The sequence below is a fragment of the Drosophila tropicalis genome, unplaced genomic scaffold (genome assembly GCF_018151085.1).
Source record: "Drosophila tropicalis isolate 14030-0801.00 unplaced genomic scaffold, ASM1815108v1 contig_845, whole genome shotgun sequence".
Classification (NCBI taxonomy): domain Eukaryota; kingdom Metazoa; phylum Arthropoda; class Insecta; order Diptera; family Drosophilidae; genus Drosophila; species Drosophila tropicalis.
The window spans coordinates 4362898-4376193 of NW_027173338.1; the positions used below are offsets into that span (position 1 = coordinate 4362898).

General features: G+C 34.2%; 2 protein-coding genes across 4 annotated transcripts in view; one reads left to right on the forward strand and one right to left on the reverse strand.

The window, feature by feature from the left end:
• The window catches only part of bun (bunched), a 121076-nt gene that overhangs the window by 28879 nt on the left and 78901 nt on the right, over positions 1-13296 (forward strand). The window contains exon 3 of one of the 3 annotated variants that reach the window (XM_068295046.1): positions 6809-7519. The exons of the other annotated variants lie outside the window; for them this stretch is intronic. Within the exon in view, the coding sequence (XP_068151147.1) occupies positions 6809-7519 (711 nt within the window). The remainder of the gene's footprint in view (positions 1-6808; positions 7520-13296) is intronic. 3 annotated transcript variants of the gene reach the window in all.
• Gr97a (Gustatory receptor 97a) lies at positions 8293-9593 on the reverse strand. Its single transcript, XM_068294674.1, has 2 exons — positions 8583-9593; positions 8293-8526 (listed from the first exon to the last, which is right to left on the reverse strand). Exons 1-2 carry the CDS (start codon positions 9591-9593, stop codon positions 8293-8295), a joined length of 1245 nt encoding a protein of 414 aa, XP_068150775.1.

Consider the following 13296-nt stretch of genomic DNA (forward strand, 5'->3'; position numbering starts at 1 on the left):
TGTCGATGCAAAATTAGTTGAAATATTTCCCATCGAATTTTTTTTTACTATTTTAGGTATGGTCGAGGTTTTTATGAGGAGGAAACAGTGTTATTCAGTTTTCTATGTTTTGGCTAACGTTTTCTAAAAGTGATAGAGGGAATAATTGTTTTGATAGACAATTGTTTGAAGCACCGTTAAATAAGACTTTAAATCATATAAGTGGACTAAAGAGATAGTCATAATTAACAATGAAATGTAATGTTAAATGTAAGACATTACTTTTGGGTTGTAACTACGAAATTTCTAGAGCTACAAAGAATGTTAAAGTAGTGACTAGTTAAATATAATTACTTGAAGTATTTTCGTTTCTTCTTAAGGTTAACAGACTTTTACTTTGCAAATGTAGATCCTCGTAATAATATCACAATATTTAATTAATATTGATTTAATTACATTAATACTGAAGTATTTTAATTAAATATTTAAAATATGTTCATTCTTATTTTAAATTAACAGCTTTTTCTGGGAAATTGTGGATATTATTGGCAATTATTTCATATTTATTTAAATTTTTTAATTCAATTACAAAAATACTTATTCCAGTAAATACTTTTACACAGATAGTTAAAATGGTTTGATATTCAAACATTAAGTATTCATTTGAATCTATAGATTTTTCCATTACCAAAAATTGAGGCTGTAATTAAATTCATGTTGAGGACTTCCGTAAAAAGAAAATTGCATTACCTTTGAACGAATTAGTACCAGAAAGAACTATTAACTGCGATTTCCTCGAAAGTCATAGTCGTCAATGTTCTTATCAATTTGAGTTAGTGTTTTTTTGTGGTTTTTGGTTTCTGTTTTCGATAAGACGAGGCCATCGATTATGTGTTGTCTTATGTGGGAATTCCATTAAAGTTTCCAGTGTATTAATTTAAGTATTTAAACAGAAAACGACAAAAGTAAAAAGAACGAACAGAAAAAAAAAAGAAAGAAGAAAAATCGAAACGAATTGTCAAACGGTTGGCGCCAGGCGCTTAAAGCAAAAATTTCTATCACGAGGATGATGGGGAACGAAACGAATGAGGGTGGTGGGTCATAGTGGCGGGGGGTGGTGGGGTGTGTTATGGGGGGTGTGGTGTTCGAGGGTTGTTACCTATCGCCAATTTTGTTTTGTTTTATCTTTGGCATTGTGTGATTGACAGCAACAACAAATTTGAACACGAGGAACATGGCACACGAGAGTGAGAAGGGAGAAAAAGACCGAGTGAGAGAGAGACAGAGAGAGGGAGAGGGAGTTGGACAGAGAGAGACAAATGTTAAGAACAAATATATAACAAACAATTTTCAAAACATTTAAAAATAGTGCGCAAATTGCTATTTTTATAATATAAAATGAGAGACAAAAAATAAAGAGAAAGAGAGAGAGAGAGAGAGAAAACCACAAGAAATCAAAACAACAAATGTGACATAAAAACACAGAGAGAGAGAAAAACATATACATATAGAGATAGAGATAGTCCGTGAAGATCTATTTAGTATCTCCCTCTCATTCTCTCCGATTGCTTATCAGCTAAATTTGTTTTTGTTTTTGTTTTGCTTACCCTGTAGACAATCTATTTATGCAAGGTATATTGAGATCAATTCAAGCTAAAGTCTTTCAATCAATATTGAGTCTAATGAGCTCTTAATATTGGGAAATTCGACAAGTCTTAAAATCAGAAAACAAAATCAAGGAGGTGAAGTCCTACTACTCCTACTCCTAAACAACCAACCACTGCTACCTTCAGCACTCGATCAAGCCGAGGTAGATATTAGTGAATCTTATTAAAGTTATCCACAGTCCAATTTTGTCTAATACATACACTAAGAGGAGACTAAAAGAAGTTATTGGTGATAGAAAAGCGCAGCCAGGATTCAAATTAGGAGACAGCAATTTCTCCACTCTTTTGTTTTTCTAGGTTTTGAATTAATATATTTCTTTAGGGGGCGTCTGAGTAAGTTTTGCCAATTATTACAGGGTATGATTAGGTTGTTGGTGGGTGTTCCCTCTCTAAGTATGTCTCACTCTTTACTCTTACACGTGAGTTGTTTCTCTCGCTCATTCTGCATTCAGCTTCTTCTAATTGCATTCTAATGCTTGTTTTCTCTCTCTCTTTCTGTCTTTCGTATACTTCTCCTTCGTATTGATTGGTTTTGTTTTTGTTGTTATGCATTTATCGTCTAGTTTGTTTTTGTTGCCTTTTTTCGAGAATGACACAACAACAAAAACAAAATATAGTAAACACTTTTTTTTGTTTAAATTTTTATTGCGTTTTAACAAAAAGGCCATTGACAAAACAAACAGAACAAAAATTGAGTAAAATATATTTTTCATTAATTTAATTATTAATTTATTCTACAATGTACTTAAATTGTAATTGTTATACTTTTAGTTTTCTGATTTTACATTTTACACATTTTTATCAGTTTTGTTTTCATTCTTAAACAAAATCTCGTTTTGGTACAGTTTTGCAGTCACATGCTCTACACTTCCCAATTTCAATTCGTTTGTGTCTAGGTTAAACTCTTGTACTGTGTCTTGGCTAAATCATTACAGTTTGAGTGTTAGTGTGTCCAGGCTAAGCTGTATAAGAATATGTTGTAGGGTGATTTACTTTTGTTAGTGGAGTTTTGAACCAATTTTATAAGAGTTGAACGAGTTTGCTCTAGCGGCCTTTTTTGGCACTAAGAAAAGAAAAAGACTCGGCCGTCAAAAGTGTAGCTTACTTTTAGGGGCGTTTTATTTTTCATTGAAATTTGAAATGACTTAAAAAGAGAACTTCCTGACTAGAAATAATAACTAAACTAATTTCTAATATGTAAAATACATTCTAATAATAATTTCTGTCATTTTTGTTTCATTTTAGGTAAGCAAAACATTTCCTTATATGGCTAAAAATCTTAAAACATCTGTTTTGTAAGTATATTTATTTAATACCCTGGCAAAGCAAACATTTCCCTCCACACCATTTCTCGTTCGCTCTCTCTCTCTCTCTCTCTCTCTCAATCATATTGTTTAACCATTTCAAAATGCAATTCATAACTAACAATGTAAATAAAATTTCTGACATTGAATTTGTTTAACATTTTGTGATACAATTTTTTTGCATTTGTTTTTTTGTTATTGTCATTTCTCTTTCGGTGTTTGTTGTTAGCTGATCTTTCTCTCCTTATATCTCTCACTCTCTAGTCTCTTTCTCTTTAGGTAATGCTATCTCTGTCGCTGTTTGTATATTTCTACTTATATAAGTTTGTTTTTGTCCTGAACCGGCTATGTATTTGTGCTGTCAATTATCAAATTACATAAAATCTTTGAAAAACAATTGGCAATACATTTTTGGTTTTCATACCCTGTAAAGTTTTCGCAAACTACGAGGGTCTATTAAATTAAAGTCTTCAAAATATAAAACTAAATTTAAATATTTGTAGCTACGCCACCAAAGTCTACAATTTATAACAATAAATAACGAAATATTAATCTTATCCCTAAGGATAATTTAACTTGAAAAGTAAAAATGCTTCTTAAATTTTCCATGCTATTTATAGGAAATCTCGAAAGTCGACACGTTTCAAAATTTAAACCACTGAATATTCGTTTAATTTTCCCAATTTTCCTCTGCTGTTGTGTGTGTAAGTGGAAATTTTCTTCCAACTTATCGTTTGATCGGTGCAGGAGGCCTGCCGGCTGCTTTTGCTATTTTTGTTGCTGGTTGCGCTGCCGTTTTTGAAGTTTTCACAATTGTCTGTCCGTTCGTCTCTGTTCGCTCCATTCACCTAATTTTCCTTACCGCCAAAAACAACAATAACAGCAAAACTTTTATTTCCTTGTTAGCAACAACAACAACGAATGCATTGCATTCAATTTTTGTTTTTGTGATGAAAGCGAAAACAGCAAAACAAAAAAACTTTTTTTTTTTCTTTTCTGAACTAAGAGAGACAATGGTTAAGTGGCATGGCATAGTGAATGTAGTTGGTAAATGGTCGGGCAGGAGGCAGAGTGGGGGGACAGGAGAGGGTTATATGATGCTTGTTATTGTTGGCGACTTTTACTTGTTGTTGTTTTCCCTCATTTTCCATGCATTTCCCCCCATTCATTTAAAAATGAGATTATGTAAAACAAGATAACAGAAACAAAATTTGTTATTGTCCATCTTTTGGCGAAATCTTAAATGATTTTTACTCGGAATTGGCCATTTCCTAAATTAAGGAAAATTCGCTTTAAAAATTAATTCTATTTTTGCTAACAAACTTTAAAAATATTCCTGTAAGAGTGAAGAAAAATATTCAATGTTTTTTTTTTTTAGTTTCTCATTTGAATACTCATAACTTTACTAGTTAGAGGAGTTAATTCTATTGTTGAATAATAAATATTCAGTTAAACACTAAGGAAAATAAACTTTTAAAACCTTCTACATTGTATTAACCAAAAACTTATTTTCAAACTTGCATTCTTATTCTGTTTTATTAAAAAATATTAACATTTTTATTATGAGCATAAATATTATAAGTTTAAGTTTAAAAATTAAAGCGATTCGAAATTGCTTTGGAAATATTTTTGCAAAATTTTAGAAATAGTTTCTTTTTTGAAGGCTTTTGGTATCCTTGAGAATACACACTTAAGAGTCAAAAAGCATTCTTTTGTCTTAGTTCTTACATTTCATGTTTAGATTGAAATAGAGTCCTTTCTATAGCTTAATAATATCTCTTGAAAATAGAAATTTTCCAAAAATTTTATTGCAAACAAAAATACCCAACATGATCATTACTTGAGAGCAGGGTATAAGAAACCGAAAAAAAAGAAAAGTTGTTGTTTATTGTGGCTGCTGCTGTCTGTAGCTTGGCTGCTGTTGATGCTGCTGTTGAATGTTGCAATTGTTTTTGTTGCTGTTGCAGTAGCTCTTGTTGTTGTTGTTGTTGTTTTCTACCCGGATGTGTCATGAGTGAGTGAGTGCTGAAAAATAAAAACTGCAAACAGAAACTGAAATATCCACTTCAACCCCTCTATCCTTTGCCTCTTGAATAAGTCGTGATAAGATGGGGTGGGGGGACTAAAAGTTGTCTTTAAGATCTTCTAGCATTGCAGCCGCCTCGTTGGGTGGCTAATTTATTAGTTTTTCCATCTCTTTTGTGGAGATAAATAGAATAAATTTCCATCATCAAATAAAACGAAACAGCAGAAATTTTGTCTGAGCAAAAATAATTGACAATTTTTATACCCTTGCAGAGGGTATTATAAAATTGGTCAGATGTTTGTAACGCACAGAAGGAGACGTTTCCGACCCCATAAAGTATATATATTCTTGATCAGCATGAGAAGCTAAGTCGATATAGCCATGTCCGTCTGTCCGTCTGTCCGTCTGTCCGTCTGTCCGTCGGTGCGTACGCGTTTTACTCAGCCATCTTAAGAGCTATCGGGATGAAATTTTTTTTGGGAGCTTTTTTTTACCCGGGTGAGATAAAGTATGAAAATCTTTGGGATCGGACTACTATATCATATAGCTCTGGAACAAAAATTTTTGCAAAAATTGGAGTATCCCCATGAAATTCACCAATATAATAGAATTTGATATAAAATCTCAGATCCCAAAATTTGACCCTGATCGGATAAATAGAACACAAGTTACAGTCTATATAAATCGGTTCAATCGCTGCCGGCAGCTCTGCTTGCTGCCTACTACGTCATCATCAAATCAACAGAGCACATGCATACACACACAGACGCAACGCTACATAAACTGTATGTGTATGCGTGCGTTGCTTTGCTTAGGGAATGAGGGAAGAAGAAGAACAAATTGTACATAGTATGAAGAGTAAAATTGTTTTGTTTGTATATTAATGAATTGAGTTGCAGAAAACAAATTTTGAACATGTGAAATTATTATTGTCAAGGACTGCAAGGGTATATAAACTTCGGCATAGCCGAATTTAACTTCTTTGATATTTTTATTTGCACTTTTGCATTACCGGAAAAAAAGAAAAAAAAATAATCATATTTATTTATGATTATCATATCCGCATTTATCTGGCAATTCTCCATGTATTTGTTGGATTTCCCCTAATTTTTTTTCCTTCTATCTGCTTGTTTATGTTGAGAATTAGAGCGCATCGACATGTTGTTTATTGGTTGTTCTTGTTGTTGTCAAGTTGCATAATGTGACTGAGGAAGGAAAAGAAATTTTTATCGTATGAAAACACTTTTTGGTGTTATTTAGTTGTAATTCTCAACTAGTTTTAGTGCAAAGTTTGCTAATGATAGAACTTTGTGGTGCTAAATACAAATCCCTTTGTGGGGTCCACGAAATAATCTTCAAAGGAACTTAAAATCGAGTCTAAGATATGTCTTTTCTTTTTGTTTTCTATAACTAACTACTATTAGAATAATTTTTTTCCGACGAATATAAATTCATTCAATGACTGATGGGATTTAGACCTAGGTTTCTACTTGTCGTTGGCGATAGTTCACAGTTCATGATCAACCACTCTCAGAGATCATTCATCTATGAAAACGCACTACAACATGACTTTGTTGCGTGGCACAATCCTCTCAATTCCCAATTTCCTTACCCAAAACTCTATTCTCCCTTGAAATTTCGAAAATCTACTATATATAAAAATATATATCTTCTTGCTTCTACCTTTCTTTTTCAACTTTTATTCTCTCTTTTATTTTGTATTTTTTTTTTTGTGTTTTTTTCGCAACACTGTTTTTTGCGCTTCGCAATACCTGCTACTACTACTACTACTACTACTATTCTACCTACTACTCTACAACAAACCGCCACAGCTTTATACCCGCTGCCTTCATCTCGAACTTCTCCAACATAAATAGCAGCAATCGGAAACGAGCTTTTAGTAATCCCCACATAGCTCATAACAAATCCGGGACAGGCGATGCCTATCGATTGAATCCAAATTTATATTACTACGATCAAAGTCATTCGGGTCGAAGTTCATTTTGTATTGTGGATGAATCGCTGTGGCCATCGGCAAGTCGCGCAAGTGACTCGAATCTGTATATGACGCCGAATGAAGAGGACTATGAAGAGGCCATAGATCAGTTTTCGCCCACTTTATATACCAATCAACAGCAGCAACGCACAAGTCGATCGATTCCCATACCGATAAGTGCTGGCAATAGTCCGCAACATCATCAACATCGAGGAGGAGGAGCCTTCAGTTCAAGTCCTTCTTCCACACACCTGTACTCCAACTTGCCGCACTATGCCAGTTCCCCGGAGACACCAGTATCCTCTCCGGTGTTGAATTGTGGCATGGGCAGTGCTACTGCCACCCATGCCACGGCCCGACTCTCGTTCAGCTATGATCCTGCCTTTGGAGCTGCCATCCATCGGCTGCAAGTTCCCGCCTCGACGACTAGCAGTGCAGGCGGCAGCAGGCGGCCAAGTTCCAGTTGGCAAAGTTCTTCGCTGGACTATACTCATGTCGTTCAAACATGTGTCGGTTCACCGACCAATGCCTCTTCCATGATCAACAGGTCGGCAATTTGGTTGCGGGTTTTCCCATTTTCTTTGCACTAATACTTATCTAATCTACTACTTTCTTGTCTTGATATATTTCGATGTGAAGATTATGTTTATATGTGCTTGTTGTATGTGTGTGTGTGCTTTCTAACATTTGCCTTGATCTTTTCACCAAACAATTAAAACTTTTCTCTCTAACGCTGCGTTTTGCACGAAATTGATTTGATGGTTCATAAAATGGTTTTGGAACATTTTCTATGAAATGGTAATTTCTCAAGGGTTTTTACTGAAACATATGAAAGATCTTTACCTACAACTAGTTCCAACAAGTAGTTCCGTTTTCTTCTAACCTGTTTCAGAGACTTACAACTGGTTTCTTTTGTTTAAAATCAATTCAAAATCTATAATTTTCACATTAAAACCATTTTCTGAACCATTTTGCATAATGTCTCTTTAAATTTTAAAAATTTCTATATATAATTTTAGATCGTAACCACAATTATTGTATAAATTTATAAATGTTTTATGAACTTATTATTTCTATTCGGCATGTTTGTTTTTTTTTTTAACAATTTGATCTAAATGTTTATTGAAAATGGTTCAGCATGATATTGCAAAAAAAATGTGTATAAAATTAGTAAATTAATTCTGTTGGTTAAAAATATTAACTAATAATGTATATAAAGAAATTTTAACATCCGATTCCTAATAAGAAACCTTCCCTGAAATCCGCGGTGCCAGAACCGAATTTAAGAGTATTTTTCAAATATTTTATAATGTCCTTTATTTATTTAAGTGAAAACCTCAAAGTCAAATCTGTTTGAATAAGAATCAATAGAAAACCCGTAACAGCTGAGAAAATCTTATTAACCAATGTCATATTTAGCTCCAAAAGTCCCAAGGGCATTAGTTTGTAGTCAATTGTGGAAACCTCAAACCAAAAAGCATCTACAACTTGTTTGAAGCGAACATCGGCATATTGTAGATTCATATTCTGTAGCAGGTATCCCGTTCTTTTGGCCTAAAAAAGAAATAGATTACAAGTCAGACCTTTAAAAAATTTTATAACTAACTTACTTCATCGACCAGGTGATGACTGACTCGACCCAGGATAGCAATTTCCACAAATGGAACAACAAGAAAAACCAAATGAACGAGAGCTTCAAGTATGTCATAGGTTCCTTCTTCGTTGATGTAATAGTCAGCCAGGGCTATATATTGATTATAGAAACCCACGGTGACGCCAATGAAATTAATAGTCATCGATAGGATTATTGATAAATCAGTCAAAGACAAATAGCCCTTCGATAATCCTGTGGATATAGTATACATCAAAGCCAAGTGATCCAGTTGATCGGCTAGCTCACAGAAGCGACGCATGCGATAATAATCCTTTTGAAGATACAATTGCAGAGGCGTCTGCAATGTGTTGACCTCCTTCAGTATATTCATGACACGTTTGTTAATGGCCGCCAAAACAAGATTCGTAACCACTATGCCACCGAAAAAACAATTGCTCAGCTGATTTGCTATCATCAAGGGAATCATTGTTATATTGGCGCTTAGATGAGAATCGGAGCCGGGCGGTCGATGGGCATCATAAACTTTTAATGCCACATGGACTGCAACTGGACAACCGATCATTTTGATAAGTGTCAGGATCAAAGCTCTCCATACCAACATTATCGAGATATCACAGGCATTTAGAATTTGAAAAAGTGGCACTCGATTTTGAAAACGGGCAACCGGCACTATTATAATCCATTGATGTACATAATTTAGCAAACAAAGGCCAACATTCATGTAAACGTAGATTTTGACGGTATCCCGTGGACTAATATTGCCATTGACGAATTCATAATGAACACGACCCAAATAGAAGTAAACGAAAAGTGAGACAACCGCAACACAGTAGACGGTAACCGTTTTCGATGGAATGAACTTTTTGTGTTTGTTTGAAAACCGATATAAATATATTCCATAAAGTGTATTTTGAAATATAGTTATGGCCAGACACACAAGAACCGCTTTACTCTGAAATGTCCAACGTCGCCAGCCTCGAGGTCTTAGCCTCTTTAGGGATCGCATAATATTTAACACTATACCATAAATGAAGGCGCTACATTGACTCAACTTGAACTTTGGGAATGATTGTCTCTCTATTCTGATCTTAAATATTCGCCAGCGCCGAGGTCTTAGTCTCTTTAGGAGTCGCATCGTACTAAAATCAACTAAATGAAGAAGGACTCTACATGAACTCGACTCAAACTTATTGATTGTCGGCCTATCCTGATTTTAGATAAAATGTGCGTGTTCTAGTCAAAACTTATTATTATAATGAATCAATGCATTTAGGGCCATAATGGAAGTATTTTTAGATAATTAATGGCTTAATTATGTTTTCAGAGACGCTTAAGTTCAATTAATGAAATGAAAAACCACAGAAGATGCAATTGCTCAGAGATTTAATACAACTCTTATTATTTATATGTCCCTGTGCTTGGCATCGTCAATGATAGACATTACTTTTATTGTTTCCTTGCTTACTTCATTATGAGGAACGTTTGACATTTCCTAGACATAGTCTGAACATATTAATTATATCTTTTGGATTTGTGTTTTAGTGCAATCTTCTTGAATAAGGTTACAGGAGCTATTCATTTAAATCTTTAATATGAAAAATGTTCAGCTTTGATTCAGTTGAAGGTCATTGCCAAGTACGGACATCGGATAGAGCTGTATATCTCTTAAATAATAACAAAGATTGAGTGAAGAATGAAAAGTAAAAATGAAAACCATGCTTAGAGCAAAAAGGATATATGATTGACTGGATTAAAGCTTTTAGTTCCCAGTTCTCAATCATTGAGCCAATACACATACAGGATTAAGATTTCGTAAAGGTATAACGAGGTCTTCAGAATTCCCGTATAATTTAAATGGTCTTCAGGGTCCTTTTCATAGTTGGTTCTACTATTTTTGGTTTATCAAGCAGTTCTTCTGTAGGTAGCTAAAAAGTACGACTTAGGCGAAAAGGATACACAAATGACTAACTATCCTTTTTTACCTGAGAGTCAATTTCAAATTCAAATTTTAGCCTGTGGCCTGTCAATAATTTGCCAGAGTCTAATTTACTGCTTGATGATGAAGCCTTTTGATTTCAGTGTCTCAAATGCATTTCTTTCGTGGCCAAAGTAATTTATAACCAAGGCAAGGCTCAAAAAAGGTCTCTGCGTTTCCTTCTTCCGTCTACTTCTTAATTATAAAAACCCCACAAAAAAACCAAAACAAAAAAAAAAAACGTATTCAATCAACATTTACGCATTTCTATCTCTCCCTGTCTCTCTCCATTTTTTGCTCTTAAAACTCTGGAAGCAAAAGAATAAGAAGAGAAAAAAAAGGGCAACGCATATTTTTTATGGTCTTCTTCCAGATGATGTCATTTCTAAAGTTGAATTCGTTTGTAATGTGTTTTATATGAACTTCTCCTGGGTTGCTTCAGCTGATGGCTCCTTATGATGACGACGACGATGCCCCTCACTTAAGTAATAAATAAAAAAGAAATAAAGCGCAATATTTGAGACGCAGTTTTCTCCATTCTTTCTTCTTTTCTAATGCGCAAAATGCCCCAAAGTCCCCACACACGACACATGGCCAAGCTTTTCTTTTTTTGCCCAATTAGATATAAAATTTTCCTTTGGAGTGTAGAAGTTTTCCTAATAGATTTACTGGAAAATTTCTTCAAGTGAAAGGCACGATTGGATGTTTGATATGAATCCATATTACAATGGCTCACCGTCTAATTGACTGACTCTGACTCTTTGAGTGTAATTTTCTAGTGCAATGAATCATAAGTTTTGTATATTTTTATAGTGAATCACTTGAAACTTTCAAAGCAAATCAATTACATTTGCCATTTACGGTAACTGATGATAAATTTAAGATCAACAGAATTGAAGTAAGCAATGCAAAGTAAATAGATATATGTACATATGTATGTATCTAGGCAAGATAAAAAATCTATTGAATCATTGAGTATAAAATTCAATTAAATTACTTAATCACTTTTACTAGCTTAGACAATGAGCCATGTTTTAAGTAATTCCTCTTTTAAATGTGGTTACATTTGGAATATTATATATGTACTTACAAATATCCTTTTTGTAAACAACTTTTAATACATCATTTATTCCCAAAACTTATTAAAAAATGTAAAGATTCAGATCTTATCAAACTGAAGACGATTCCAAAAGAAATTTATTTACAAGCCTCGAGCCGGGAAAGAGAATATTTGATCCACAAGCACGCCAGACCCTAATAACGACAAAGATCTCAGTTCCATTTCTATCGGAGCTACTCTTATATAGATTTAGAGAATCATTTTTAAGTGTCTATAGATATATACAAACAGATATGGCCTTGCGTTAAAAAATCTATGACTATATGCATATTAATTTATCATTTGATCATTTTTCAATATAAAGACAGTCCTTTCTTATAAGCGCTTGGAAGGCAGTTGTAAACTTTTGAGTACAGCTGCAACAAAGGATAGGGTAGACTCTCATGCAGAAAATCCTTACAGAATGCAGTGAATAATGTGCGAGAATTGCAGCACGCTCAAAGCATTTAAATTTATCTCCCAAATAAAAGGACTGATGTTTTTTTTTAAAGCAACTCTTTATTCCTGTACGTTCACAACTCAAATTACTCAAGTACAGTCCCAGTAAAAAGTTGACTCTTTAACTTGTTAAAAATGCAAGTTCCAAAAACAAAAAGTATCTGCATAAATATTTGAAGTCTCAAGCCCACCCAAAACATTTCAACCAAACCGGAGTGAGAAACGGGGAGAGCACACAAAAAAAAAAACTCACTCAAACAACAAAATGCATTGTTCAAGTTCAAGGTCAAGAGAAGTAGCTTGGACGGAGTAACAAGGGGGAGGGAAGCTGTACCAAGTAAAAAAAAAAAACCAATTAGAATTTCAATTATGTTTATCTCACTCAAAAAGAAGAGAGAGAAAGAGACAAAGCAAAGCAATGAGAGAGAGAGGAGGAGAAAGAGATCTCTGCAGTGTTTGTTGGGTCCTCAAAACGCCAACAAAAAAAAAAACACACACACACATAAAAAAGAAACCCATAAATAAAAGTGAGCTCGATTCATTGTTCGTTCGTTCAACATGGTTGAAAATGGTTTGGGATGATGTCAGCATATATTTTTGGCAAGCCAAAAACGACGAACACACAAAACAAAAATAAGAAGCCACAAAACATGCCAAAAATAATACAAAACAAGAAAGGGGAAAAAAAATTAAGAGTAGAGAAAAGAAAACAACACAACAAATTTCGCATGTTAAGTGTCAGTCATCGACTGTGTGATACCCCGAGAAGTCACCTTAGTTATGACCATTTCATACTATCACTAGGCGCTAGATTACACAAGTAATAGCAGACATGCAAATACATAGATGGCAACCCTGATGAGGAGGAGGCAGTTCTTCAAGACACTCAGGCAACTCTGAACCAATTTATTGGCCTTTACAAAGATGTAGGTACAGCTACTTTTGCCAATACTTAAGCTAATGGGCCTTTTCGCAACTGCTATTAGCATGGCCACCCATCTGCATTAACTGCCATGCATACGCGTACTCTGTTTGGCAGACCAACGCCAAGCAAGTCCTGCCGATCGGTCATTAAAATAATTGTCATGGTATCAGTGACAACTGTTACAAACAGGTTGCCATTTCAGCAAAGGAGCCTAAAATCTAAACTCCTGAAATTTTCCAAATGGAAGTGTC

What these genes read in the sequence shown, in the direction of transcription:
- Gr97a (XM_068294674.1), bottom strand. Translation starts at nt 9,593, where the DNA reads ATGCGATCCCTAAAGAGGCTAAGACCTCGAGGCTGGCGACGTTGGACA. An exon ending in GTCATCACCTGGTCGATGAA is followed by an intron (nt 8,527 to 8,582) that starts GTAAGTTAGTTA and finishes TTTCTTTTTTAG; the next exon opens with GCCAAAAGAACGGGATACCT.